The following is a 26,711-nucleotide window of genomic DNA, read 5'->3' as shown; positions in this document are numbered from 1 at the left end:
CAGGAAAGAAATTGCCGGTGGGGCTGGATTAAACTGACCAGTGGGCTGGATTTTGGACATGCCTGAAATAGAGGAATCCAGTACCTTGGGTTACAGACACTTCAGACTGTGTTTTTTTGGGTGGTGGACAGCCGAAACACGGAAGTACTGGAACGGGTTATTTCCAGGTTTCGGCAGTCGCACATGCGCAGAAGTGCTAAATCACGCTTTGTAGGTGTGCCAAATGGCAACCCACGCATGCGCAGATGCGCCGCTGCGGGTTGCAAATACTGCGGGTTGCGAACGTGCATCCCGCACGGATCACGTTCGCAACCAGAGCATCCACTGCATCTGGAGGGATACAGGTTTCCCCCCCATCCCAAATTGGAGAAGAGTGGAATGCCTCTTAAAAACAGATGCATCCTCTCATCTCTTCCTTGGCGCCTCTTGGAACAGGGAAGAGGAACATATATGGTTGCCAAATCTTGCTGGAATTCAGCTCCCATAATTCCTGTCCATAGCTGATAGGGGTTTGAGTCCAGAAATAACGGGAGGGATCCAAAAAGAGGCATGGCTTGCTCTCAGAAGGGGATGCCTCTTCTAAGCATTAATAATAATAATAATAATAATAATAATAATAATAATAATAATAATAATTTGTTATTTGTACCCCACCCATCTGGCTGGATTTCCCCAGCTACTCTGGGCGTGTTCCAACAAAGATTAAAAATACATTAAAATGTCACATTAAAAGCTTCCCTGAACAGGGCTGCCTTCAGATGTCTTCTAAATGTCAGGTAGTTGTTTCTCTCTTTGACATCTGCTGGGAGGGTGTTCCACAGGGCGGGAGCCACCACCGAGAAGGCCCCCTGCCTGGTTCCCTGTAGCTTTGCTTCTCGCAGCGAGGGAACCGCCAGAAGGCCCTTGGAGCTGGACCTCAGCGTCCGGCCAGAACGATGGAGGTGGAGACGCTCCTTCAGGTATACTGGGCTGAGGCTGTTTAGGGCTTTAAAGGCAATGCTGTTTCTTGGATGCTGGTGGTGGGGTTCTGGTGGCGGCAGCACAGGAAAGGGAAACCACTCTGCACATGCTCAGAGGCATGGCCTTGGTCACATTTTTAGGGTCCAGAAGAGCCCTGCTGGACTAGACTTTGGTCTATCCTGTCCAGCATCCTTTTATCAGCAGCAACGCAACCGGATGCCTCTGGGAAACCTGCAAGCACTCTCCTGCTTTGTGGGGGGGTTGGGCTAGATGACCCTTGGGGGACCCTTCCAACTCTGCAGTTCTTTGATTACTCTGCAAAGAAACTACATCAATTTAAAGAACGGAGCAAAACCAAGCACAGCCCGCTTCTGGAAAAGAAATGCCACACACTGTCAAAATTTTAAAAAACCCAATATCCAACAGATTTAATCATCCCAGCACCATCAGATATATATGCAAATACAGAATAAATTATGCAAAGCAAGAGAAACTGGAGGTAGGCTGACTATGCATGAGGGGGTGTCATCGGTGTGGAACCAGAATTATTAGCTTGGTCTAAGGAACAAGAGGAGATACAGCAGTCCTGGTCAGCGGTGGGAGGAGGGTGCAGTCAATGGTGAGCGAAGGAGGGTGATGTCAACAGTGGGAGGAGGGTGAAGTCAATGGTGAGCGAAGGAGGGTGATGTCAACAGTGGGAGGAGGGTGAAGTCAATGGTGAGCGAAGGAGGGTGATGTCAACAGTGGGAGGAGGGTGAAGTCAATGGTGAGTGAAGGAGGGTGAAGTCAATGGTGAGTGAAGGAGGGTGATGTCAACAGTGGGAGGAGGGTGAAGTCAATGGTGAGCGAAGGAGGGTGAAGTCAATGGTGAGCGAAGAAGGGTGATGTCAACGGTGCGAGGAGGGTGAAGTCAATGGTGAGTGAAGGAGGGTGAAGTCAATGGTGAGCGAAGGAGGGTGAAGTCAATGGTGAGCGAAGAAGGGTGATGTCAACGGTGCGAGGAGGGTGAAGTCAATGGTGAGCGAAGGAGGGTGATGTCAACAGTGGGAGGAGGGTAAAGTCAATGGTGAGTTAAGGAGGGTGATGTCAGCGGTGGGAGGAGGGTGAAGTCAATGATGAGTGAAGGAGGGTGAAGTCAATGGTGAGCGAAGGAGGGTGATGTCAGCGGTGGGAGGAGGGTGAAGTCAATGGTGAGTGAAGGAGGGTGAAGTCAATGGTGAGCGAAGGAGGGTGATGTCAGCGGTGGGAGGAGGGTGATGTCAGCGGTGGGAGGAGGGTGAAGTCAATGATGAGTGAAGGAGGGTGAAGTCAATGGTGAGCGAAGGAGGGTGATGTCAGCGGTGGGAGGAGGGTGAAGTCAATGGTGAGCGAAGGAGGGTGATGTCAGTGGTGGGAGGAGGGTGAAGTAATTGATGGGAAAGGAGAACAGGGCACAGCCGGGCAAGGAGAGACGAGCTCAACGGCGGGAGGAGGAGGGCAAAGCACCTCAGCCGCCGCCGCCGAGCCGGCCTCTCTCTACCGACAGCCGCACTCCTCGGCCACCATGTCGGGGTAGGCCTTCACCTTCATGCCTTGGTCGTTGGTGAAGGTGACGATGATGCTCCTGGAGTACCTGACGGGGACGCAGCAGGGGGCCCTCTCCAGGGGCAGGCCCTGCTCCTGCACCCGCAGCAGGAAGAGCGTGTGAGAGTAGTAGTCGGGGACGCGGGACGAGAGCGGGAAGCGGCAGGGCCCAGCGCAGTTGTTGGCGTCGTACCACTCGGGGAAGATGATGTACCCCGTGGACACCAGCTCGATCCGCAGCTTGCGCAGCCGGCAGTAGTCGTCGCGCTCCTGGGTGCTGCGGTTGGCGCGGGGGGCCGCCTTCCGGGACTCCCGCCAGCGGGCGCGCAGGGCCTGCAAGGCTTTGAGAAGCAGCAGGCTGTGGATCTTCCGCCGCCCAGGAGATCCTTCTGCGGATCCCTCGGAATCGCCGCCACCGGGGACCCCGGGAGGGTAGTAGCAGAACGCCAGGAGGCCGTGGAAGAGGGTCTCGTGGTCCCGGAAAGACGGGGAGGCCGCCAGCTCCCGAATCACCTCCCGCAATTTCTGCAACAGTTGCCGCAGCAGTTTCCCCTCCAGCGCCCAGTGCGCCAGGTGGCTCTCCATCAAGGCCTGGCTGTTTTCGGGGAACAAGACCACCAGGGGGTCTTCGGACTGCACCAGCCGCTCCAGCGCCACCTTCTCGGACAGGTTGAGCACCCGGTGAGGGAGGGCTTCCATGGTGTCAAAGTTCAGCCGCAGCTGCGGCCCGGGGGCCGGCGGGGGCTCTCCGGAAGGGCTGAGGACCTTGTTGACGAACTGGGAGAGAGCGGCAAGGAAACGGCCGGTGCTGGAGGGTGCCGGGTGGGCGGAGGTGGCATTTGGCTGGGGGGCCGGGGAGGGCTGCACATCGGCCGTGACAGACGTCGGGGGTACACTGCGGAGAGAAGGACGTCAGAAGAGTGGGTGCATCAGGCCAATGGCTTCACAGTGGCCAAATAATAATAATAATAATAATAATAATAATAATAATAATAATAATAAATTATACCCCACCCATCTGACTGAGTTTCCCCAGCTACTCTGGGTGGCTTCCAACAGAATATTAAAATATAATAACCTATTAAACATTAAAAGCTTCCCTAAACAGGACTTCCTTCAGGTGTCTTCTAAAAGTCTGGTACAGTGGTACAGGGTTACATACGCCTCAGGTTACAGACTCCACTAACCCAGAAATAGTCCTTCAGGTTAAGAACTTTGCTTCAAGATGAGAACAGAAATCGTGCTCCGGCGGCGCGGCGGCAGCGGGAGGCCCCATTAGCTAAAGTGGTGCTTCAGGTTAAGAACAGTTTCAGGTTAAGAACGGACCTCTGGAACGAATTAAATATTTACCCCGAAGTACCACTGTAGTTGTTTTTCTCTTTGACATCTACAGGGCAGGTGCCACCACCAAGAAGGCCCTCTGGCTGGTTCCCTGTAACTTGGCTTCTCGCAGGGAGGGAACTGCCAGAAGGCCCTCAGCACTGGACCTCAGTGTCTGGGCAGAATGATGGGGGTGGAGACGCTCCTTCAGGTATACCCCATAGAACATAGGGATCCAGATAGACTGCCCCTGGACCTAGAGGTTCCATAAGGACGATCCTTCTGGATCAGGGCAAAGGGGGTCCGTCTTGTTCCCTGTCCTGTTCTCGCAGTTTCCAAAGGGAAACCCGCCAACTCCTGCCGTTCCCATGCGCTTTGAATGTGCATCATGTGCACGGCCAGAGAAAGGAGGGAGAGAAATGCTGGTTTTCAAGGGAAGGAGATCAGCCGAGGTCTCCTGAGCATGGACAGAGTGCCCTCCCTTTTGAGCAAATCAAGCACAGCCCTCGGCGGGGAGGGGAGGGGTCTCACCTGGGGTTCAGGTAAGGGACCACGTCCAGTTTGCCGTCGGCGGCCAGGAAAGATGAGGAGGGAAGAAGGATTGGAGCGGCTCGGGGTCTCAGCCTGGCCAGGAGCAGCACAGCCGGAGTCATGCGCGTGAAGCACTTTGGGTCGAAACCGAACAGGAGGTTTTGGGTTTCGTGTTGGGAGAGGCCGGTTCCTGCAAGGGAGGCAAAGAGGAGTAGAACAAGTGGAAGGTCTCTCTCTCGGTTGTAGCTAATAAAGACCCCTCCTCTAATTCCTGAAAAGACGGCTGCTGCTATTGTTATTGTTTTCTGCTGCTATTATTTAATATTATCAAAGGAGAGGCAGTGTGGTGCAGTGGTTAGAGCATAAGACTTGGAAGACCAGGGTAATATAATATATTTATAAAATATTTATACCCCACCCATCTGGCTGGGTTTCCCCAGCCATTCTGAGCGGCTTCCAACAGAATATTAAAATACAATAACCTATTAAACATTAAACGCTTCCCTAATCAGAGATTTAGGGAGATTTGTAAATCTCTGCTTAAAAACCTCCAAAAAAGGAGAGTCCACCAGTTCTATGATTCTTTGAAAATAAACAACTTATGTCAAATAAAGTAATATTAAATAATCCGTTAGAATATAATAGCGCACAGTAAAATTAAACATTGGCAGATAATAATTACCGTAATCAGAACTTCACTCTTAACGGTCACAACAAACAATTTCCGAACTATAATCAATAAAATCCACGGTGCGATGCAAATTGGGAAGCAAAGGCACAAAACTTATAAAGTTATTTTTGAAAAATAAACATATCCCTAAACTCTTCTAAGCCCAGTGTAAGATTGACAGAGGCTTTACTCCCGCGTAAGGATTGCAATGTGGTGAGGATTGGGCCTTTGTGATCTCCGGTGCAGATGATGTCAAAGCATGTTCTGCATTTAAAAGGATTTATTTTTATGAACTTTTTATACAAGAATGGAGGCCTTTTCTGGACTATTTGGAAAAGCACTACAAACGAGTGAAACCGCAGGCAGGATCCGAAAGAGGAGCATTGGAAGGATAATAATAATAATAATAATAATAATAATAATAATAATAATAATAATAATAATAATTTATACCCCGCCCTTCCCGGTTCAAAAACCGGGCTCAGGGCGGCTAACAACAAATTTGAAACAATTGTAAAAGCAGCATAAAATACAGTACAAAAACATGAATAATAGTAAAATTCAAAATGATAAAGTAATTGCATTACAGTGATTTTTGTAATAGATAAAAGAGTTGGATATATAATGCAAAACCAAAACACTGTGGAGCTGGAAGTGAAAAGTCAATATATTAAATGTCTATTGAATTTGAAGTTAATTTGGAAAAATTTGGAAATTCAATAAAAATACATATTGGGAAGGGGATTTATTTTGCATGTACTTGCATGCTATGGAAAGTGCAATCCTGAGTGGTGCTCAGGTTGAAAGCCCCCCCCCCCCCCAATTCTTGGCTTGCGTGTCAAAGGTTTGTTTCTATTCCATTTTATGCAATAGGGGTCCTACCATTGCTGTTCTGGCGCCTGATTGCCAGGGAAACCTCAAAGCTGAGCTGCCCCAGGGAATGTCTGCCTGACATCGCCGACCCCTGGAGGACGAGGTACTGGGTTCTGCTGGAGAGACAGACGAGCTGCGGGGTGGAAATGAGACAGCATCCAATATTTGCAAAAATGGCTAAAGGCAGCAGCACCCCGCGCACTTAGCATCGCCTCCGCTAGGCAGAAGTTCAACGGGTGATGTCTCGCCTCTAGAATTCCAGGTTGCCCAAACTTGGATCCCCAGCTGTACTGGGACTAGAACTCCCATCGTCCCTAGCTAGCAGGACCAGCAGTCAGGGATGATGGGACTTGTAGTCCCAATACTGCTGGAGACCCAAGTTTCAGCAACGCTGCGGATGGCAGGGAAAGGCCTTACCAGTTGGATTTCCGCAGGGCTGTGCTTGCAGAGCAACTAAATTAACAACAATAATAACTGAGAGTCAAAGCATTGCCCTCATTTATGTTTCTTAAAGTATCAGTTTAGGAAAAACAGGGCCCAGGAATCTATTTACGTCAGCTTTTATGCTCACTGGTAGCGTGGTCCTGGACATGGAGGCTCTATTTCATTCATTCACTCAGCTTTTATTGGCACAATTCAGACAATAAAATCATAAAAGAGAGAGGGGGGGAAAACATGCATAAAACACTGGTGATCAAGGTCAATTAAACACGTGAAACGTATAAAAGAATCAGCAGCCACCCTTAAGTAAAATTTAGTAGTTTCAAATTTGACTTTAAAAATCTTGGCTGAATATCCTGAAACAATCTCAGTAGATCTGGGTGTATCATCCTACAAGAGATATTGGATTCCAGATTCTTTGTAAGCAGATACTTTCAGCTTCAAGAGAGTCGCCAGTAGGTCTCTCCTAAGAGTGTCGAAAAGAGGAAAGTCCAAAATTATACGGTATATCATATCTGGCGTATTCATTCAACCAGAGCAAAGTCTATTCTGGAAGGGGATTTTCTGAAACCTTCCAGGTGGTACAAATGAGGGGGATGCATTTGAACAGGCTAGCGTAATAAATCTGCGGTGCAAAGGGGTATCTAAACCATTTGTAGGCAACCTAAGGCCCGGGGGCCAAATCCGGCCAAATCACCTTCTCAATCCGGCACACGGACGGTTTGGGAATCAGTGTGTTTTCACATGAGTAGAATGTGTGCTTTTATTGAAAATGCATCTCTGAGTTATTTGTGGGGGATAGGAATTCGTTAATTTTTAATTTTACCCCAAAATGTAGTCTGGCCCCCCACAAGGTCTGAGGGACAGTGGACCGGCCCCCTGCTGAAAAAATTTGCTGACCCCTGATCTAAACTATAAAAAATAGTTGGGTTCTATTTCCCTGAAATGGCAACTGTATTGGAAAATTTATATAGAAAGGTTTATTGTTTTGTGTACATTCGATTGTAAGATAAAACATACGCAAAGGGACTTGACAGGAAGTCAAAGTTGAAGAAAAGATTTCGGAAGATAAAAGGGGGGAAAATATTTACATTCATTATTATCATCTTGTGTGCGTGTCTGCACATATGTGTGCTTTTTTGTAGAATATTTGGGAGGAAATAAGATGGTAAATAACAAATAAACTAAATATTGAAATATTGATGTATGCAATTTTTATTTCTTAATTATATTCAGTGGTAGTATGGTTGTATTGTTTTTTGTAACATAAAATCATTCAATAAAAATTATTTAAAAAAAGAAATGGCAGCTGATGGACTATCTCTGTCCATGAAATGGGTATGTCGCTTTAGGGCTGGGAAGACCCTTGGGTTCAAATCCCAATTATGCCCACCTGGTGACCTTGGACCTCACCTACTTCACAGGGTTGTTGTGCGAGGATAAAATCATAGAATCATAGAATCATAGAATCCTAGAGTTGGAAGAGACCCCAAGGGCCATCGAGTCCAACCCCCTGCCAAGCAGGAAACACCATCAGAGCACTCCTGACATATGGTTGTCAAGCCTCTGCTTAAAGACCTCCAAAGAAAGAGACTCCACCACACTCCTTGGCAGCAAATTCCACTGTCAAACAGCTCTTACTGTCAGGAAGTTCTTCCTAATGTTGAGGTGGAATCTTCTTTCTTGTAGTTTGGATCCATTGCTCCGTGTCCGCTTCTCTGGAGCAGCAGAAAACAACCTTTCTCCCTCCTCCATGTGACATCCTTTTATATATTTGAACATGGCTATCATATCACCCCTTGGGGTCCAAGGGGAGCTCTGCACGTCTCACCCTAAGGAAAAGAGGGGCGCCCAGAGCCATGAATGAAATAATCATCTTATAGTTGGATGGCAGGTTGAGAGGAGTTCCCTACCAGGACAGACTTTGCTCATGTGCTCAAGACATCGATTCCATAAAACATATTTTGTTGCATTGTGCAAAATATGAGCAAGCCAGGGCTGAACTGATATTACCCTTCCTCATACCGTACCCAGGAAAATCAGAGGCTCACTATGTCAGGTTCCTATTGGAAGACCGGACAAATGCTAGAACATTAGCAGCGGCAAAGTTTTTATCGGTGGTTGCAAGAACAAATGATCCCTGTATTCTGAACAATATGCTTGTTTAACCTGGAGGTAGGCTGTATGAATTGTGTATTGTTTAGCAATGATTTGTTGGGTCTCTGGACCGTAATAAAGATTGATGATGATGATAATCATCTTTCCAACGATTGCCGCCCCCCCATCCCCGTTTGCATACCTGTTTAGGATGGAGACCTTCCCCTCCCACCAGGAATTTTTCCGGGGTCCCAAGGCCCCCCGATTCCTTGCCGCCTTGGTAAAATATCAGCAGGGCCAGTTGCAGGGACCTCAGAGAGCCCCCGGCGTCCTCTTCGTGGAAGGCCAGCTGGAAGAGGAGTTTCGTTTCCGCCTCCCATTTCACTGCAAGAAGGAAACCGGAGAATCAGACGGGGACCTGCTTTTTCATCCTGGGGCAAGGGAGACCCCAGCCTCACTCCCGCCATTGCTAGTGTGCCAAAGGCCAGCTTAAATAGCAAACGCAGCTCCAGGGGGGGAGAGCCAAAAATCTTACACTTGGTATCGCTCGCTCTGCATTATGGGAAAACCAGGCATCATTTGAGATCTCAATGAGGACTAGCGCTTCCAGACACTTTAAATATGGTTTTGCATTCCTTTCGTATACATATGCAGTGAAAGTACCCTTTGAGATTTCACCTCCAGAAACTAATGGTTCTCTCCACTTCATATAGATTATAAAACGAAATAATAACAAAACCTTGCCTGCCTGCCTGCATTTTAAAAAAGCAACAGGCAATCCCATTCACACTGTCAAGTCAAACCCTGATGCCATCCCGAGACTAAGCTCTGGCCGAGAAGTACCGCACACCCGAAGAACCAGGCAGCATGCATTGTAGCGGGCCGACTTATTCGGCTCTTTGCATTATGGCAAGTTGTTGTGTGTTTTTCTGGCGAAATTGCCATCTTGGTCCTGATCAGAGGCAGAGAGGGAGGGAGGAAGACACCGTGAGTACTGCAATAAAAGGTTGCAGTGCACAGAGCACTTTCTGCCCGGTATCCCCTGTTCTTCAATATATTCTGTTCTTTTTGGGGAACTGAATAGATTCTATTCTTCTCCCATCCAATTCCCACCGCTGGCCCTGAACTGAGGCATATAGAGAGAAGGAGATCTGTAACAAAGTGTGGGGCGTGTGGGGCTTCTCAGCCAGGCCACCCCACACCCAGCAGCCAAGCCCTCTTTCACAATACGCCACTCCACCCCACTCTCTTCCTCGTCTTCCTCCATTCCCTGCCCCCCAACTCACCCTGGGGTTTCCAGTGTGCATCCTCAGCCTACAGAAGACATTGTGGGGTGCAAGCTTCCTGGAGCGCTAAATTTGAGGGCTTTCTGCAATATTTGGGGTTCATCCCAAGCCTGTCAACACTTTCCCCCTTGTGCATTGGGGGGGGGGTTCTGTTTTGGCTGCATAGATCACTATTTACTCTTTGCATATACTGTAGTAGAAATCAGAAAATCTCATAACTAGATCCCACCATTGCAGAAACCAGCTGGGAGGTGAGGGGGGGCGAGACTAGAATAATCTAGCGCAGCCTCTCATTGGCTCTGGCTCTGCCTACTTTTTGGGGTCCCTGCTTCCCGCCTCACCAGTCCCCAATGGGACTCATGCCCTAGTTGAACCCGAGCTAGACTACTGCAACACACTCGGAAATGGGGCTGCCCTTGGAAACTTTGCATAGGGGCAGAGCACTGGCAGGGATCAGATATGGGGCCACCAGTCCCATAATAAGTGTGCTGTCTGACAAGGCGCTTGCAAAGTTGGCACTGCCCATTAAAGCTCTGAGCAAGGGAAGAAGACTCTCAAGCTGGGAGACTTTAATAATAATAATAATGATAATAATAATAATAATAATAATAATAATAATAATAATAATAATAATAATTTATACCCCACCCTCCCTAGCCAAGACTGGGCTCAGGGCGGCTAACACCAGGTATAAAAACAATTGATTGAAATACAACTTTAAAAACAAGATTAAAATACAACATTAAAATGCAGCCTCATTTCAGTACAAACTCAAATCAAAAACTTTTTTGGGGATGAAAACGTCAAGTCTTCACCAAAGCTAACTATCCAGACTGGTCCTACGTGGGCCTGAAAAAAGGCAGGGAAGTCCCTAAAAATCTGGAAGTTATCTTGACGCCTTAAGCTCCTGCACACCTACGAGGCCAAATACGAGGCCAATGGCCCATCTAGTCCAGTATCCTTTTCCCACAGTGGCCAAATGCCTCTAAGGACCTAGGGATCTCGATAGACTGCCTCTGGACTGGGAGGTTCCGTAGAAACATAAGAGCCTGGCTGCTAGTTCAGCATCACAGTGGCCAGTCCAATGCCTCTTCTGGGAAACTGGATTCAAGCATCAGAACAACACTCTCCCCTCCTGTCGTTTGCAGCAACCGACATTCCTGCATTGCAGGGGGTTGGACTAGATGACCCTTGGGGTCCCTCCCAACGATTCTATGGTTCTATGATATTGAGAAACACCGCTGCCTCCAGTCATAGAGGAAGAGCAAAGAAGCATGGCTACTAGCCATCTATAACACCCCAAACTTGTCCGAATCCTTTTTGAAGCCAACTAGGAAATCTGCCCTCAATCTTCCAACCTTCAGTTTCACTGGGATTCCCGTGAGTTCTAGCGTTCGGGAGGGAAACTTTTCAACATCCCACTTTTTCAACGTCATGCATTGTTTTATCTATCACGTTGCCTCTTCCTCTAAACAAAAAAGCCCCAAACGCGGATCCCAGGGAACTTGCTACATCCCCTTGACCGTTTGGGCTGCCCTCTTCTGAACCTTTTCCATCTCCCTTTTGAGGAGAGGCACCCAGAACCATTCACCGCCTTCCAAAGGTGTCTGCACCATCAATTTGCAGAACGGCATCATGGCAGTTTTGTTTCCAATCCCTTTCCCGATCATCTGAAGCGTGGAAACAAATTGGCGCTCACCAATTAAGAGCTCTCACGCAAATGGCCACCTACCTTCTTCCAGGTGTAGCCACAGAAGCCGGTTTTCCCCCGGGTCATCCAGGTGAGCGCCAACCCGCTGCAGAGAGGCCAGGACACCCCGGGACACATCTGTGGGGCAGACCCCAAACACCTCCATATCCTCCTCGCTCCAGATGGACCCACTCAGCGCCTTCAGGAACCTGCTGTCGTAGCTGGTGAGGAGACCCACAACCTCCAGAGGACGGTGGCTCAATTTGCCACCCCGGTGCACCTTGACCCTACAAACAGGCCCCTGGGGGTCTCTGTGGGGCCTCGGCCAAAAGCTAGCCCTGTGGGGCCACAGACCTAAGGGCCCGCCCCAGTCTGCGTCCGTGGGATATAGGGCCTCCACCGTCATCCTGGGGTCTGCAAAGTCCGACGTGCCCAGGACTTCGTCCTCTTCTGGGGGATTGGGCCCCACAGATTCCCTGGAGCTTGGAAGTTCAGGCCCTTCCCCTGCTAGGATCTCCTCCCCAGGCGCAGGGATAGACTTGATCATCAGCAGGAGGCTCAGGACAGCTCCTCCGATAACGGGGCGCATGGTTTGTCTCGGGATGCTTCTAGGAAAGCCGCCGGAGACCAGCAGCAAATGGAGACATCCTTTGAAACAGGGGGTAGAGGAAGTGTCCACAGAGAGAAAGCGAAACGGCAGGCGAAGAGGTGTCTTGAATTCTCTCCTTTCAACCCGGCTGTCCTTGAATCAACAATGCACAGTGTTGTTCCCTGGAGAGATTATTGGAGGAGGAGGGAAAGAAGTTTGACTCAAAGGAATCCTTCTCTGTTCTATTTTCAGCAGCTGGTTATCTCCAAAGGCCGGGCGCTTTCTCAGAACTCAAGCCACCCAAATGGTTGCAACCTTGAGTTGGCAATCTTCTTTATTCCTGCAGCCCCAAACCGGAGGAAAACAAGCGAGACGCGTCCCCCCTCCCGCCCCGAGAAACAGTCCCAAGATGGGCATGTCTGTCTAAGGACGTCCGGAGGGCCCAAAAGGCTGGACCAACCAGGGGAAATAATAACAAGTTATTTATTCCACCCATCTCACTGGGTTCCCCAGCCACTCTGGGCTGCTTCCAACACAGTAAAACATCAAATTTTAAGAACTCCCCGATACAGGGCTGCCTTCAGATGTCTTCTAATAATCAGATAGTTGTTTATCTCCTTGACTTCTGATGGGAGTGCGTTCTACAGGGCGGGTGCCACTACCGAGAAGGCCCTCTGCCTGGTTCCCTGTAGCCTCACATCTCACAGGGAGGGAACCACCAGAAGGCCCTTGGAGCTGGACCTCAGTGTCCGGGCTGAACAATGTGAGCAGAGATGCTCCTTTGGGTATACAGGGTTTAGGGCTTTCAAACTCAGCACCAAGATTTGAATTGTGCTTGGAAACGTACTGGGAGTCAGTGTAAATCCTTTAGGACTGGTGTTCTATGGTCTCAGCGGCCGCTCCCAGTCACCAGTCTAGCTGCCTCATTCTGGATTAATTGTAGTTTCTGAGTCACCTTCCAAGGTAGCCCCACGTAGAGCGCATTGCAGTAGTCCCAAGTAGGAGATAACCAGAGGTTGGACTACTGTGGCGAGACACGGCGCAAGCAGGGAGGGTCTCAGATGGAGCTGGTAGACAGCTGCCCTGGAACTCCTGACCTGCACCTCCATGGACAGCACTGAGTCCAAAATGACCCCCAGGCTGCGCACCTAGTCCTTCCGGGGAACATTTACCACTTTCAGGACCAGGGAGTCCCCCACACCCACCCACCCCTTGTCCCCCAGAAACAGCACTTCTTTCTCGTTGGGATTCAACCTTAATCCATTAGCTGCTATCCACCTAATGAACGATGCCACGATGACTCCTAAATTTAATTATCATGCCGTGCTGCGCAATGTACCAGATTTTACCAGGAACCCAAAGTCTGGATGGTTCTAATTCAAACCCTGAGGAAACCAGGTCCCCGAATTCCTAGGCAGGGATCCCCAAACCTTCTAAGGTATAGGGGACCGTGAGGGCTGCCCAAGTCCCTGCAATGCAGGAAACCTTTGTCCAACGTGGGAGTCGAACCCACAACCGAGTCTTATGCTCCACCAAGTGAGCTGTCCCAGTTCACTCCCAATTCCCCAGGTTTTGCAGTGTGTGCACATGTTGTATCCAACTAAACTCTTTATTCTAAAAGTGCAGAAGAGAACCTCCCCTATGGCAAACAGGCACAATACTTAAAAATACAAATAAAGGGAAAGGGAATACATGGCAGAGGTATATAAAATTACGCAACAGGTAGCCCTGCCGCCATGGATCAAGGACTCTGGGGCCTGCCCAATGACCTTTAATAATTTTACGGATTTGTCTCCTTCGTGGCTCGATCTAAGAACTGTTCTAAACACACCCACACCCTAAAAAAAATAGCCTGCTGGATTAATTTGAGACTCTCCTTACAAAACGACCGCCCTTTGCTAAAGAAGTTTAGAAGCCAGCATTTGATTTCTTAGACGCAACAAAAGGCAATTCCAGAAATGGAGGAACTTGTTTTAAATGAAGAGACAGGATTCCAAACCAGTGTGTGTTTTTATTCTAAAAAGGGGGTGGGGAGAGCGAGAAAAACAGACGTGGGAAGCAGGCACCGGGAGACGAAGGAAGTCCGCCACAAAATCCCCAAACGGCTTTTTCAGCTGGTGGGGGGCGGTGGGGGGATGCTGCCGGGCCCTTCCGTGGGAAGCGGGGGTCTCAGCATGGGGGGCAGGGGGGCGGGGGGAGGGACGCCGGGAGCTGGCGGGAGCTGCGGTGGGCCCGGGGGCATGGGGACGGGCCCCGTGGGGGGCGGCATAGGGGGCATGGCCATCCCTCCGGGGGGAGGCGGGGGGAGGGAGTCCGGGAGCGGGGGGCGGGGGGGCAGGCCGTTCATGAGCGGGGGCGGCGGGGGCCTCTTGACGGTGGCCGGCCCAGCAGGGATGCTCTGTGGGGCTGGGGGCTTCTCCATCTTGAAATGGAACTGCAGGAAGAACTGGGAGAGGAGAGAGGAAGAGAGAGAGTTACCCTCAAGAGTAGGAGAGCCTGGCTTAGTCCAGAATCCTGTTCTGGCCAATCAGATGCCTCTTCTGCAAAGCCCACGAGCAGAATTCGAACACAGGAGCAACTCCCCCTCCCGTGGTTTCCAGCAACTGAGATCGGAAGCATTGCACCCCTGGCAGAGCCACTAGACAGCAGCCTCTCCGCCACGAATATAGGAGCCACTGGGTACCAGCAGATGGATGTTCGAAGAGGATACGGCTCTGGTGCTGGAAGCTGAACAAAATAGCAGAACACGATGGCCAATAGCAAGGGCACTAAACACTATTTATACAGGTGAAACTCGAAAAATTAGAATATTGTGGAAAAGAATAATGCAGAAGAGCTGAAGGCTGCTACTGAAGCACCTTGGTCTTCCATAACACCTCAGCAGAGCCACAGGCTGATAGCATCCACACCACGCCACATTGCGGCAGTGATTGCTGCAAAAGGGGCCCAAACCAAGTACTGAGTACATGTGCATGCTTCTACTTCTCAGAGGTCCAATATTGCTCTATTTGCAATCCTTGTTTTGCTGATTTCATTAAATGTTCTAATTTTCTGAGGTTGTTAATTTGGGGTTTTCATCACCTGTACGCCATAATCATCACAATTATAACAAATAAGGGCTTGACATATCTCGCTTTGCATGTCATGCGTCTATCTCATATATTAGTTGCACCTTTTAAGTTGAGTTACTGAAATAAATGAACTTTCCCACAATATTCTGATTTTTTGAGTTTCACCTGTAGACTAATACAAACGATCAGAAATTGCAATCAAAGTCTCTAAATCTTCTTCACCAGTTGCAGTAGAATAATTCAAAAGTTCGATATATACATAATCTGTCACCAAATATCGCCGGAACAGAGCTTCCGGATTATGTATATATCAAACTTTTGAATTATTCTACCACAACTGGTGAAGAAGATTTAGAGACTTCGGTTGCAATTTCTGATCATTTGTATTAGCCTATAAATAGTGTTTAGGGCCACTGATACTGGCCATCGTGTTGTGTTATTTTGTTCAGCTTGTCTATACAGTGGTACCTCGGGTTACATACGCTTCAGGTTACATACGCTTCAGGTTACTGACTCCGCTAACCCAGAAATAGTACCTCGGGTTAAGAACTTTGCTTCAGGATGAGAACAGAAATCATGCTCCGGCGGCGCGGCGGCAGCGGGAGGCCCCATTAGCTAAAGTGGTGCTTCAGGTTAAGAACAGTTTCAGGTTAAGAACGGGCCTCCAGAACGAATTAAGTACTTAACCCGAGGTACCACTGTATTGCAACACAGGGGTCTGTTTACAGATTATTGCATCTCCAGGGAAGGCAGGGAAGGTTCTCTCTCCCGCAAATCCGAAATCCTGAAGAGTCGGAGCAGCACTGCTTGGATGCCCAGGTTAGGATACTGGTGGCCAGTGGTTCCAGACCCTCCCAAGCCCTGCTCCCCCCCCCAGACCCCACTTACCTGCTTCGTTTCCCGGTTCCAGTGGGTCCAGAACTTGCCTTCGGCTTTGTCAATCTCCCTGCTTGGCACCTGAGCAGAGGGAAAGGGTTAGTAAGAATGTCTATCGCTTAGCCAAAGCGCATACAACAGCAGACTATAACGCTATCTGCACGCTGGTAGGTTTTTAAAACTTGCTTTGGACATCTGATTTAATCAGCCATTTTAACTGTAGAAGTGAGAACCACGCCATTGTAGAGTTCGAAGGGACCCTGAGAATTTTCTAGTCCGCAGAATTAGATAAAATGACAGGAAGATTTCGAAACCTGCGCGACCAGAGATTTACAGAAGATTGGAAGAAATATAAGAACTATTTGAAAGCAACTGTAATCAACAAATTATGCTAGTAGGACTACAAGACGTTTTGTAAGGGGAAATATATGAAACATTGCAAACTAGAGAAAGAATAGAGATATTAGTTATGAGATTTAAATGTAATACTGAAAGTAAAAAATGTATATTAAGTGAATAGATTGGAAAATTTTCAGATGTGATTGATGGAAGTCAAAAAAAACTATATAAGATGTAAAAGTATGTTTAATTACTGTTGAAAATGATATGTTAAAAAGCTAATATTTTTTTTAAAAAGAGAATTCTCTAGTCCACCAACCTGCAATGCAGGAATATGTTGTTGTCCAATACGGGGACCAAACCTGCAACCTTGGCATTATCAGCCCCACGCTCTAACCAGCCGTACATAAATCAATTGCCAAGCTAGAAAATGTACCCCAAGGTTTCCCAACTTGCCTCTTAGAACCTCGTTTCGGCTCTCACCCTTGGCCAAACAGCCCAACCTCGCACTTTTGCGGACGGGGGGGCCTTTCAGGATGTCGGAAACTGTCATATACTAAATGCTTCTTTGTGTCAGGTACAGCTTCTTCCAACCCAGGGCGAAGCAGCCCCTCTCTGGCTCCGCACAAGTCTCGGCATAAAAAGCCCAGTTCCACTTTTGAAATCCCCAACCAAATTTTGTTTCTCGCACCCAGGTCTTCCCCACTTTTTATTTTTTTAAAAACCGTATTTTTCGCTCCATAAGACGCACCTGAGCATAAGACGTGCCTAGTTTTTAGAGAAGGAAAGCCCTTTTTGGGGGATCAGCTCACAGTTGTCGAGCTTACTTTGCAAAGGGAAAAAAATCCTGTTTTTATGGGGTTCAACTCACTGTTCTGCAGCTTCTTTAGGAAAGGAAAGGGAGCCCTTTCTACAGTTTCCAGACAGATAATCTAATCAGCCAGTCACATGTCGCTGGGGAAACAAACCTCCGTCTGCAGAACATTCAACAACGGAGGCCTGGGCAAGGGGCCGGGGCTGGAAAGGGAGCCAGCGAGCGACCACACATTCGCTCCGTAAGACGCACAGACATTTCCCCTTACTTTTTAGGAGGAAAAAAGTGTGTCTTATGGAGCGAAAAATACAGTATACGGCCTACTAAACAAAGAGGATAGCGGAAGCACCGCTCACCTTGAAAGCGATGGTCTCGTAGGGCTCTGCTGCCATCAGCAGATATTGCCAGCGCCGGTCGGGGGGTTCAATCCTCTGCTCGTATGCGGACATAAAACGATGTCTGGGCATGATGCTCTCAGCGATCTCCGGGTAATCGATCTGCGCCATTAAATTTGTTTGCTGGATTTAGGAATGACTCCCCACATCAACCAAGAATATGTATTTATCGATAGATAGTACTCGTATCCCACCTTTTTCTCCGAAAGGCTCAAGGCCTTTTCTGCAGTGGCTCCCCAAACATTTATCTTTGCACATAAATACACTCACACACCTATACATACGGGGGACTGCGTCTCCCCATATGAACCAGCCAGACCCTGCAGTCATCGTCTGGGGCCCTTCTTCCTGTGCCTCCTCCTCATGAGGGCTGAAAGGTGGCAACACAAGAACGGGGCCTTCTCTGTGGTGGCCCCCCTTTTGTGGCATGCTCTCCCCAGAGAAGCCCACCTGGCGCCATCACTACATGTCTTGAGACGCCAAGCAAAAATATTCCTCTTTACCCGGGCCTGTGGCCATTAAATAATTTATAGCCTGTAAATGTGGGGGGACGGGACTGTTTTATGATGACTATTTTGTTATCTTAGGATTTCTGTCACTATGCTTTTTATCTATGTTTTAATTATGTTTTTATTAGTTATATTTTGCAATGTGCTTCCAAGGTTGCATACCGCCCTGAGATAATGGCCTGCATATGAATGAAACAAATAATGAAATAAATGGAATAAACAATACTAAAGTGTTTTCCTCCTCATTTAATCCCTACAAGAATCCTGCAAGGTGGTCCTCTCCCACGAGGTTACCCAGTGGGCTTCTTGGTTGTGTGGGGACTTGAACTCTGGTGTCTCCCCTGGTCTTAAGATTGACACTCTAACCCAGTGATTCACAAACTTTCTTTTTTTGGGGGGAGCACTGTCCCCTTGGATCCATCAACTCATCCCTACCGTATAAAGAACATTATTCAGAAGAAAGGTAAAGGTAAAGGGACCCCTGACCATTAGGTCCAGTTGTGACCAACTCTGGGGTTGCGGCGCTCATCTCGCTTTATTGGCCGAGGGAGCCGGCGTACAGCTTCCAGGTCATGTGGCCAGCAGGACTAAGCCGCTTCTGGCGAACCAGAGCAGTGCACGGAAACGCCGTTTACCTTCCCGCTGGAGCGGTACCTATTTATCTAATTGCACTTTGACATGCTTTCAAATTGCTAGGTTGGCAGGAGCAGGGACTGAGCAACGGGAGCTCACCCCGTCATTGCGGGGATTCGAACCGCCGACCTTCTGATCGGCAAGTCCTAGGTGTCCCTCTTATTCAGAATAGTGGTTTGCAAAACCCACTGTGAAAGATAATAAGGCAAAAAAAATTCGAAACAGTAACCATTAATTGTCCGTTTGTTCGAAATCCAATTAAAACTACTTAGGTTAATTCAACAAAATTGATCAGCTTGATCCAGCAATACCAGTTTACACCTCCAGCAGCACCCTCGCCCCTTAGCGAGCTCCCAGGTAATCCCACCACAACCACCTGGGGGCAGCCCCGCCCACTTTGCGAACCCCTGCTCTAACCACTACACCACACTGGCTATTCCCAGGGTCAGGGACAAGGAGGGAGGAGGGGAAGGCAACAGGGGATGGTTTTGCCCTGGCGACATCAAAGTCACTGCAAGGTAACAGGTAGATGAAGATACCTGGAAGAGGAGGCTCTGCTGTCCCATCTCTGGATCCCTCTGTTTGGTCACTGAAGGGCAAAAAAAGGAGGCAAGGTGGAGGTTAGTATGGCCTTGCAAAGAGGCACAGAGCGCATTGGCTTTGGGGCTGTGTGTGCCTGAAAGGAGCGCACCCAGCTTCCGCCTTAAAAATGGACAGTGAAGTTTCTAGACCTCATGAGTGCGCTTCGGAAAGTGCACGGCACTGCGTGCTCATACCTGAGACGTCAGACTTTCTTGAGCATCCTCGCCTGTCCCCATTATAAGTAATAATAATTATTATTTTATTTATACCCTGCCCATCTGACTGGGTGGCTTACAGCATATCTAAAAACATAATTAAAAACAGCAAACGATACAGGGCTGCCTACAGGTATCTCCTAAAAGTCACAGTTGTTTATCTCCTTGACATCGGATGGGACGGCATTCCACAGGGCAGGTGCCACTACTAAAAAGGCCCTCTGCCTGGTTCCCTGTAATCTTACTTCTTGCAGGGAGGGAACCGCCAGAAGGCCCTCGGAGCTGGACCACAGTGGGGGTGGAGACACTTCTTCAGGGATAATGGGCCGAGGCCGTTTAGGATTTTTAAAGTTAGCACCAACTAGGGCTGCGAGGGATCTAACTTTTAACATTGTGATATATCACTAGCTAAACGTTGTGGTATACTGATACATCACAATGTCTGATATAAGGATGGAGCTATAGAGGCATTGGCTGGCTTCACAGTTTCCCCCACGTTGTGATTTTTGCATAACAAACACACTCGCACACACATCACAATTTATAATATATCATCAGGCCCAAAATTATGTAACTAATATGGACTTCAAATCGGTTTTGGATGATAGCAAAGAAAAACACGCAGAGGAACAGTGTTTGTGTAACTGATCCTGGCTGCAGAATCAGGACTGCCGGGTGGCAGAAATGCCATTAAAGTGTGTTCACACACAAACACAGCCCCCACGCCCCAATTTATCGCGACAGATACGACAGATTTATCACATCCTGCCCAGAATCCTGTCCTCACAGAGGCCAGCCCGAAATAAAACTGTCCTCACAGAGGCCAGCCCGAAATAAAACTTCTTCTTCTTCTTCTTCTTCTTCTTCTTCTTCTTCTTATTATTATTATTATTATGCCTCTTCTGGGAAACACACGATCAGGATTCGAACACAGAAGCCCTCTCCTCCTCCTGCCGCTCCCAGCAGCTGACACCCAGAAGCATTGCTGCCTCGCCACTCTGGCTAGCAGACACTCTTAGCCTTATCTGGCAGGGGAGGAAAACGGAGCCCTAAGGAGAGAGCGGGGCGCTACCTTTGTAACCCGGCCGGCCGATTTTCACAAACTTCTTCACCTCGACTTTGACCTTCTCAGGGGCGGGTTGGGCGGGGGCCTCTTTGGCTTCCTTAGCTGCTCGACGAGCTCTTTAAAACGAGAAAGAGGAGTGGGGGAGAGGTAAAACAGCTTTTAAATAACTCCAGGGAGAGGAAGAGGGGGGATGCACGATTTTTTCGTAGGAAGCTCTCTACTGTTGACACTTGCTTAATTATTTTTCTGCCAGACACACTAACCTCCCCCAGTCGACTTTTGTTCCAGAAGTCTTAACGCAATTTTGCAAACCTCAGCCGTGCTGCTATGTTCTTATTGGAAAAAAGAGGCTTTCCTCCTGGCAACCCTTCCAAACAAACCACACTTGTTCTGCCATGAACTTTTAACATTTAACATGCTAACTGAGGCCTGGGCAACCTGAGATGAAACTCTTGGGTTTCTTGCAATTCCTCTGGAGCATCGCACGGTCTGACCTTGGGGTGAATTTGCTGGGACGTCCACTCCTGGGAAGACTGGCAGCTGTCTTGAATGTTTCCCACTTTTGAGTAATCTTTCTCACTGTAGAACGATGGATTTTGAATTGCCCATCCCAGTTTCATAGGCAGCAACAACTGCTTCTCTAAGATATCTGCTGATATCTTTCTTCCTTGGCATTGTGTCATAATGCACCTGAATTCTCCAGACCATTAAACTGCCAGAACTTGGGCTTTTATTGAGGTGGGCGCACTGGCTGGTGATCAATTAAGCAAGGGCATTTCATTAGCAGCCCCTGTCAGCAACTTAGTCTCTAAATTCCCATGGAAGCCGTAAGAGTGTACTTAGTTTTTCACACATGGCTTCTCCATTTTGGGTTTATTTCTCTTAAATAAATGACATGATGTAATATGTGATCTGCTGTTGTTCATCTGAGGTTGTATTTACCTACTTTTAAGACCTGCTAAGGAGGTACGTGGGTGGCGCTGTGAGTTAAAGCACAGAGCCTAGGGCTTGCCGATCAGAAGGTTGGCGGTTCGAATCCCTGAGACGGGGTGAGCTCCCGTTGCTCGGTCCCTGCTCCTGCCCACCTAGCAGTTCGAAAGAACCTCAAAGTGCAAGTAGATAAATAGGTACCGCTCCGGCGGGAAGGTAAACGGCGTTTCCGTGAGCTGCTCTGGTTCGCCAGAAGCGGCTTCGTCCTGCTGACCACATGACTCGGAAGCTGTACGCCGGCTCCCTCGGCCAATAAAGCGAGATGAGCGCCGCAACCCCAGAGTCGTCCACAACTGGACCTAACGGTCAGGGGTCCCTTTACCTTTACCTTAAGGAGCAGATGATTGTTATTACGCCTTGATATGTAGAACCACAGAATTCAAAGGGGCTGTGCTGTCTTTTTCCCATGGCTGTGTATACCAAAAAAACAAAACAAAAGCCCACTTGTCTTTTTAGAGAAGGCAGACGCTTTTTCCGAACTGCCACGGGAGGAAAGCTTGTGATTGTGTGGAGGAGGGCTGTCTAAAGGATACCTTCCTCAGCTGCCTCAAAGGCTGCATGTCTGTCAGAGGCGGCACATGGCCTTCCTTGCCACACTTCAAGCAAGGAGCATTTCCAGCTTCTCAGGATGTCCCTTACCCCACAGTGACAGCAGGTGAAGAACGCCAGAGGAGAATTTAAGGAGAGCACTGGTGGATCAGGCCAGTGGGAAACCCGCAAACAGAATTCTAGCACAAAAGCACTCGCCAGTCCTGTGACTTCCAGTAACTGTGATTCAGAAGCACTGTTGCGCCTCACTGTGAAGGCAGAGCATGGCTCTTGTGGCTAGTAGCCATTGACAGCCTCCTTGAATTAGTCCCGTTCTCTTTTAAAGCCTTTCAAACTGGCTCCTGCAACAGGGAGTTCCATAGTTTATCTGTCTTGGCCAACTGGGGCCCATTCAACCCAGCACTCTGTTCTCACAGTAGCCAAGCTGATGCCCAGTTTTCAAACCACTGCAGCTGCTTCCAGCTATCTTTAAAAGCCGATTTGAGCAATGAACATTCCCCCTCCCTCAATGGACACAGAAGCCCTACAGAATAAATCTATGCCGGCGTTTGGGAAACATCTGCAGGCCCCGAGATAATGCCGGACTCCAAATCCCATTGGCCTGTGCCGGCTGCTGGGGGCTGGAGTGCAACCTCTGGTTTCCCCATGACTGGTCTAAGAAGAAGAGAGGGAGTGCCTCTTATAAACTGGGGCATTCTTCCAGCAGTATCTGCAAGGCCACAGGCTCCCCATCCCTGGTCTAAGAATGGGTGAGAATACTTAAGCAGAATGTTAAGCAGGAGGCATTCTTCCATCTCTGGCGGGGGGTAAGGAAATTCTGCTTCTCATATCAGGGAAGGGGAAGATTTAAATAAAAGTAAGTGCAAAGAAGACAAAGATGAGCAGAGTTAGCAACTTACAAATTGGTCTGATGCTTCTTCCCCTGAGTGTGTGCCAGGTAACTTCCCTGTAGGAAGGAAAGGCAGAAACAAATGGATTAGGAAGAGGGGGCAAAGTCTGGGGCTCAGGATTGACTACATCAGCTAACATGGAGCCTCCAAATGTTCCTGGCTATTGGGTCATAGAATAATAGCATTAGGGATGCAGGTGGCGTTGTGGTCTAAACCACTGAGCCTAGGACTTGCCAATCGGAAGGTTGGCGGTTCGAATCCCCGTGACGGGGTGAGCTCCTGTTGCTCTGTCCCAGCTCCTGCCAACCTAGCAGTTTGAAAGTACACCAGTGCAAGTAGATAGAGATACCACTCCGGCGGGAAGATAAACAGCGTTTCCATGTGCTGCTCTGGTTCGCCAGAAGCAGCTTAGTCTTGCTGGCCACATGACCCAGAAGCTCCCTCGGCCAGTAAAGCGAGATGAGCGCCGCAACCCCAGAGTCGGCCACGACTGGACCTAATGGTCAGGGGTCCTTTTACCTTTACCTAGAGTTGGAAGAGACCACGGGGGTCATCCATTCCAACCCTCTGCAATGCAGGAATCTTTTGACCAACATGGAGCTCAAACCCACCACCCTGAGATTAAGGGTCTCATGCTCTACCGACTGTCTTGTTGCTGACTACACTGACTGTCAGTGGCTCTCTGTGGTTTCTGGCAGGGACTTTTCCCCAGCCCCACCTCGAGATGTAAAATAAGAAAAACAAGGTGTCTAACAGGCCTGATGCCCTCACATTTTAGGAATGGAGAAAGCTGCCTTACAGACTGTGTCAAGCTCATTACTCTCTACAGCAGAGCTTCCCAAACTTGGGTCTCCAGCTGTTTTTGGACTCCAATTCCCATCATCCCTGACCGCTGGTCTTGGGAAACCCTAGTCTACAATGACGGGCAGCTGCTCTGACAGGAGTCTTTCCCCAGCTCTACTGATGCTGAAGATTGAACCGGGATCTTCTGTGTGCAAAACAGATCTCTGCCATTGAGCTTCAGTTTGTCTCTCTCTCCCTCTCTCGTAAGATTCCAGTCCTCAGGACCTTGAATGTATGGCTGATTTAAACAGAAATGCAGGAAGCTACCTTACACAGCTGGGATGCTGGTGGTGCTGTGGGTTAAACCACAGAGCCTAGGACTTGCTGGTCAGAAGGTTGGTGGTTCAAATCCCCGAGACGGGGTGAGCTCCCGTTGCTCGGTCCCAGCTCCTGCCAGCTGGCAGTTCCAAAGCACGTCAAAGTGCAAGTAGATAAATAGGTACCACTCCGGCGTTTCTGTGTGCTGCTCTGGTTCACCAGAAGCGGCTTAGTCCTGCTGGCCACATGACCCAGAAGCTGTACGCCGGCTCCCTCGGCCAATAAAGCGAGATGAGCGCCGCAACCCCAGAGTCGGCCACGACTGGACCTAATGGTCAGGGATCCCCTCTACCTTTACCTTACACAGAGTCAGTCAGGCCTCTGGGTCTACCTAGCTCCTTTATGTTGGGTAGCGGCAAGATATGAAGCCTTCCAGTTGTTCTTGGGGCAACGATGGAAGTGGAGGCGTAAAACAGAACAGAAAAAGTGGGGGGCAGTGAACACTCACCTCGTTGTTGTGCAACGTAAGACAAAGCTTGCATTCATAAGAGCCCAAGTGGTTTTTCATAAAGTAGGGATCCTGGAGGAAAGGGAAAAAATGACGGTAAGCAGGGAGAACTCGAAGCTACACCCATACACGGCAAGTGCACATTCCAAATGTTTATCTCTCCATTTATATATCCTCCATTAATATTAACCCCGTTAATATATCAAGTAGCAGGTCCTTGTGAGCCCACACAGGCACCCAGTCCTCGCCTTCCCACACGCAAAACACTCCTCTTGTTGGTAGGTGGACCTTCCTGTTTTACGGGCAAGTAATCCCACCTTGTTGATGTCAATCGTTTCCAAGGCCAGCTGCCTCAGCCGCTCCCGGCGGTCCCTGTTGCTTTCTGAGGCGGAAGCGACGCCTCCGCTCCCCGTCTTCCCTCCAGGACGGTGCTGAAAATCCATCGTGGACAATCCAGAGCTTCAAAACAGATCCTGGAGAAAAAGCTGGTTTGCAGGGGGAGGGTGGCAAAGATAGAGAGAGAATGCAAGTTACTAGCTCCCAGGATGGTTGCTTTCAATTCATGGCAATCCAGGGTTCGTTTCGTAGGTCTGAGGGTGAGCACAGGGGGAAGTGAGACGGCCACTTTGCTGATCACTACCAGCTTGGAGCCCAGTCCCCTGCCAGCGTGAAAAGCAGCCACCATGCATGAAAACTTTCTTCTCACTGCTGTGATCGTTTCCTAACTCAATCAATCAATTTCCTTTATTCGACCGATAGTCAGAAATAAAACACAGAAATAAAACACAATACAGAATTATGAACTAAAACATCATAGGGGTACATGAATAAGGTAGGGCCACAGCACTAAACCTCTCACAGATAACCCACATCAAGGCATTCAATTGTACGTTTCCGACGCCTGAGTGCCAGGAAAAGGAATTTAGCCACTGACAAGGTTGTTTTCTTAGAAGACTTATTTAGCAGATATGCTGTCTGCTTTCCTCTTTGTCGGGGATTAAGCTGGGGTAAGTATGGGGTTATAACTCTAGCCCATCTGGGTTAGGCCACAGAATCGTAGAACTGTGGAGTCGAAAGGGTCCCCTTAGGGGGTCATCATCTAGTCCAACCTCACTTGCAATGCAGAAGCTGTGACTTAAGAGTCCCAAATAGATGGGCCACCCGACCTCTGCTTTAAGACCCCCGGCCAAAGACAGCCATGGGAATGAATGGGCCTGTTACTTGTATCCATTCGCTTCAGTGGTTTCGACTTCAGGTAGAACTAACATCTGTATATAAAAGTCTCTCCCTTCCTTGCTTTTAAAAACTTCTAGTACTCATGACTGAAAAATAAAGCACTGTACAGATTCTAGGTCGCAGACTCTGGGTCTCAATAGACTCGATGAAATGGGTGGACGCAGACCCTCTAAGGGTCCCTATTTCGCATGGACAGCCCCGGATTTACAGAAGCTGTTCTGCTTTCTGATTTGTTCCCATAATGTCCTGCTTTCCCTTAGGATGTCCCTATTTCCATCGGAAAAATGTTGTAGGGTGTAGAGTTATGCAACCTTTGATCCAAAGCGATAAGTAACTAGACAACCGTTAGGAGACATCTGAAGGCAGCTCTGCATAGCGAAGTATTTTGTTTTTATCTATGTTGGAAGTCTCTCAGAATGGCTGGGGCAAACCAGTCAGATAGGTGGGGTATTTTTATAATAATAATAATAATAATAATAATAATAATAATAATAATTAGTAGTAGTAGTAGTATTATTTTCAAAATATAACCATAATAAATTTATGATGCTGATGGGATAGGGCGTCCTTATTTTCACTGGAGAAACGCTGGAGGCTCTTGAGCTCGGCCAAGGCTGGAAACCCCAATTAGCCACTATTCATAGCTGCCAACGTTTCCCTTCCTCCCCCCTTATTCCCAATAGGATTCCTCGCAAGAAAAGGGAAAAGCTGACAGCTCTGCCAATATTGGGGGGGGCGTCCCTCCCCCCTACCTGCTTCCTCCTCTTCCTCCTCTTCCTCCTCCTCCTCGGTCTCCGCTCTTCCCTCCTTCCTCCTTCGGAAGCCAAACGGAGCCGGCCCCCCGCGCCACAAGGAATACACTTCCGGGTCAGCCCCGTCACCCGGAAGCCACGTCAGGAGCAGACCGGAAGTGAATC

The 26,711-nt window shown here is 48.7% G+C and overlaps 2 protein-coding genes across 2 annotated transcripts; both read right to left on the bottom strand.

Annotated features, from left to right (window-relative positions):
• Positions 1-1,361: 1,361 nt before the first annotated feature.
• AMH (anti-Mullerian hormone) lies at positions 1,362-12,619 on the bottom strand. The gene is made up of 5 exons (XM_081895572.1): positions 11,474-12,619; positions 8,658-8,839; positions 5,927-6,050; positions 4,375-4,564; positions 1,362-3,418 (listed from the first exon to the last, which is right to left on the bottom strand). The coding sequence occupies exons 1-5, from the start codon at positions 12,018-12,020 to the stop codon at positions 2,476-2,478; spliced, it is 1,986 nt and encodes a 661-aa protein (XP_081751698.1). The 5' UTR covers positions 12,021-12,619; the 3' UTR covers positions 1,362-2,475.
• Positions 12,620-14,011: 1,392 nt separating this feature from the next.
• On the bottom strand, positions 14,012-26,668 carry SF3A2 (splicing factor 3a subunit 2). The gene is made up of 9 exons (XM_081895824.1): positions 26,547-26,668; positions 24,876-25,043; positions 24,559-24,630; positions 22,959-23,005; positions 20,527-20,636; positions 19,197-19,246; positions 17,477-17,617; positions 15,980-16,048; positions 14,012-14,466 (listed from the first exon to the last, which is right to left on the bottom strand). The coding sequence occupies exons 2-9, from the start codon at positions 24,999-25,001 to the stop codon at positions 14,131-14,133; spliced, it is 951 nt and encodes a 316-aa protein (XP_081751950.1). The 5' UTR covers positions 25,002-25,043; positions 26,547-26,668; the 3' UTR covers positions 14,012-14,130.
• Between the last annotated feature and the right edge of the window lie 43 nt (positions 26,669-26,711).

This window comes from Podarcis melisellensis (genome assembly GCF_964234715.1).
Source record: "Podarcis melisellensis genome assembly, chromosome: 18".
Classification (NCBI taxonomy): Eukaryota; Metazoa; Chordata; class Lepidosauria; order Squamata; family Lacertidae; genus Podarcis; species Podarcis melisellensis.
This window is presented reverse-complemented; position numbering and strand designations above follow the sequence as displayed.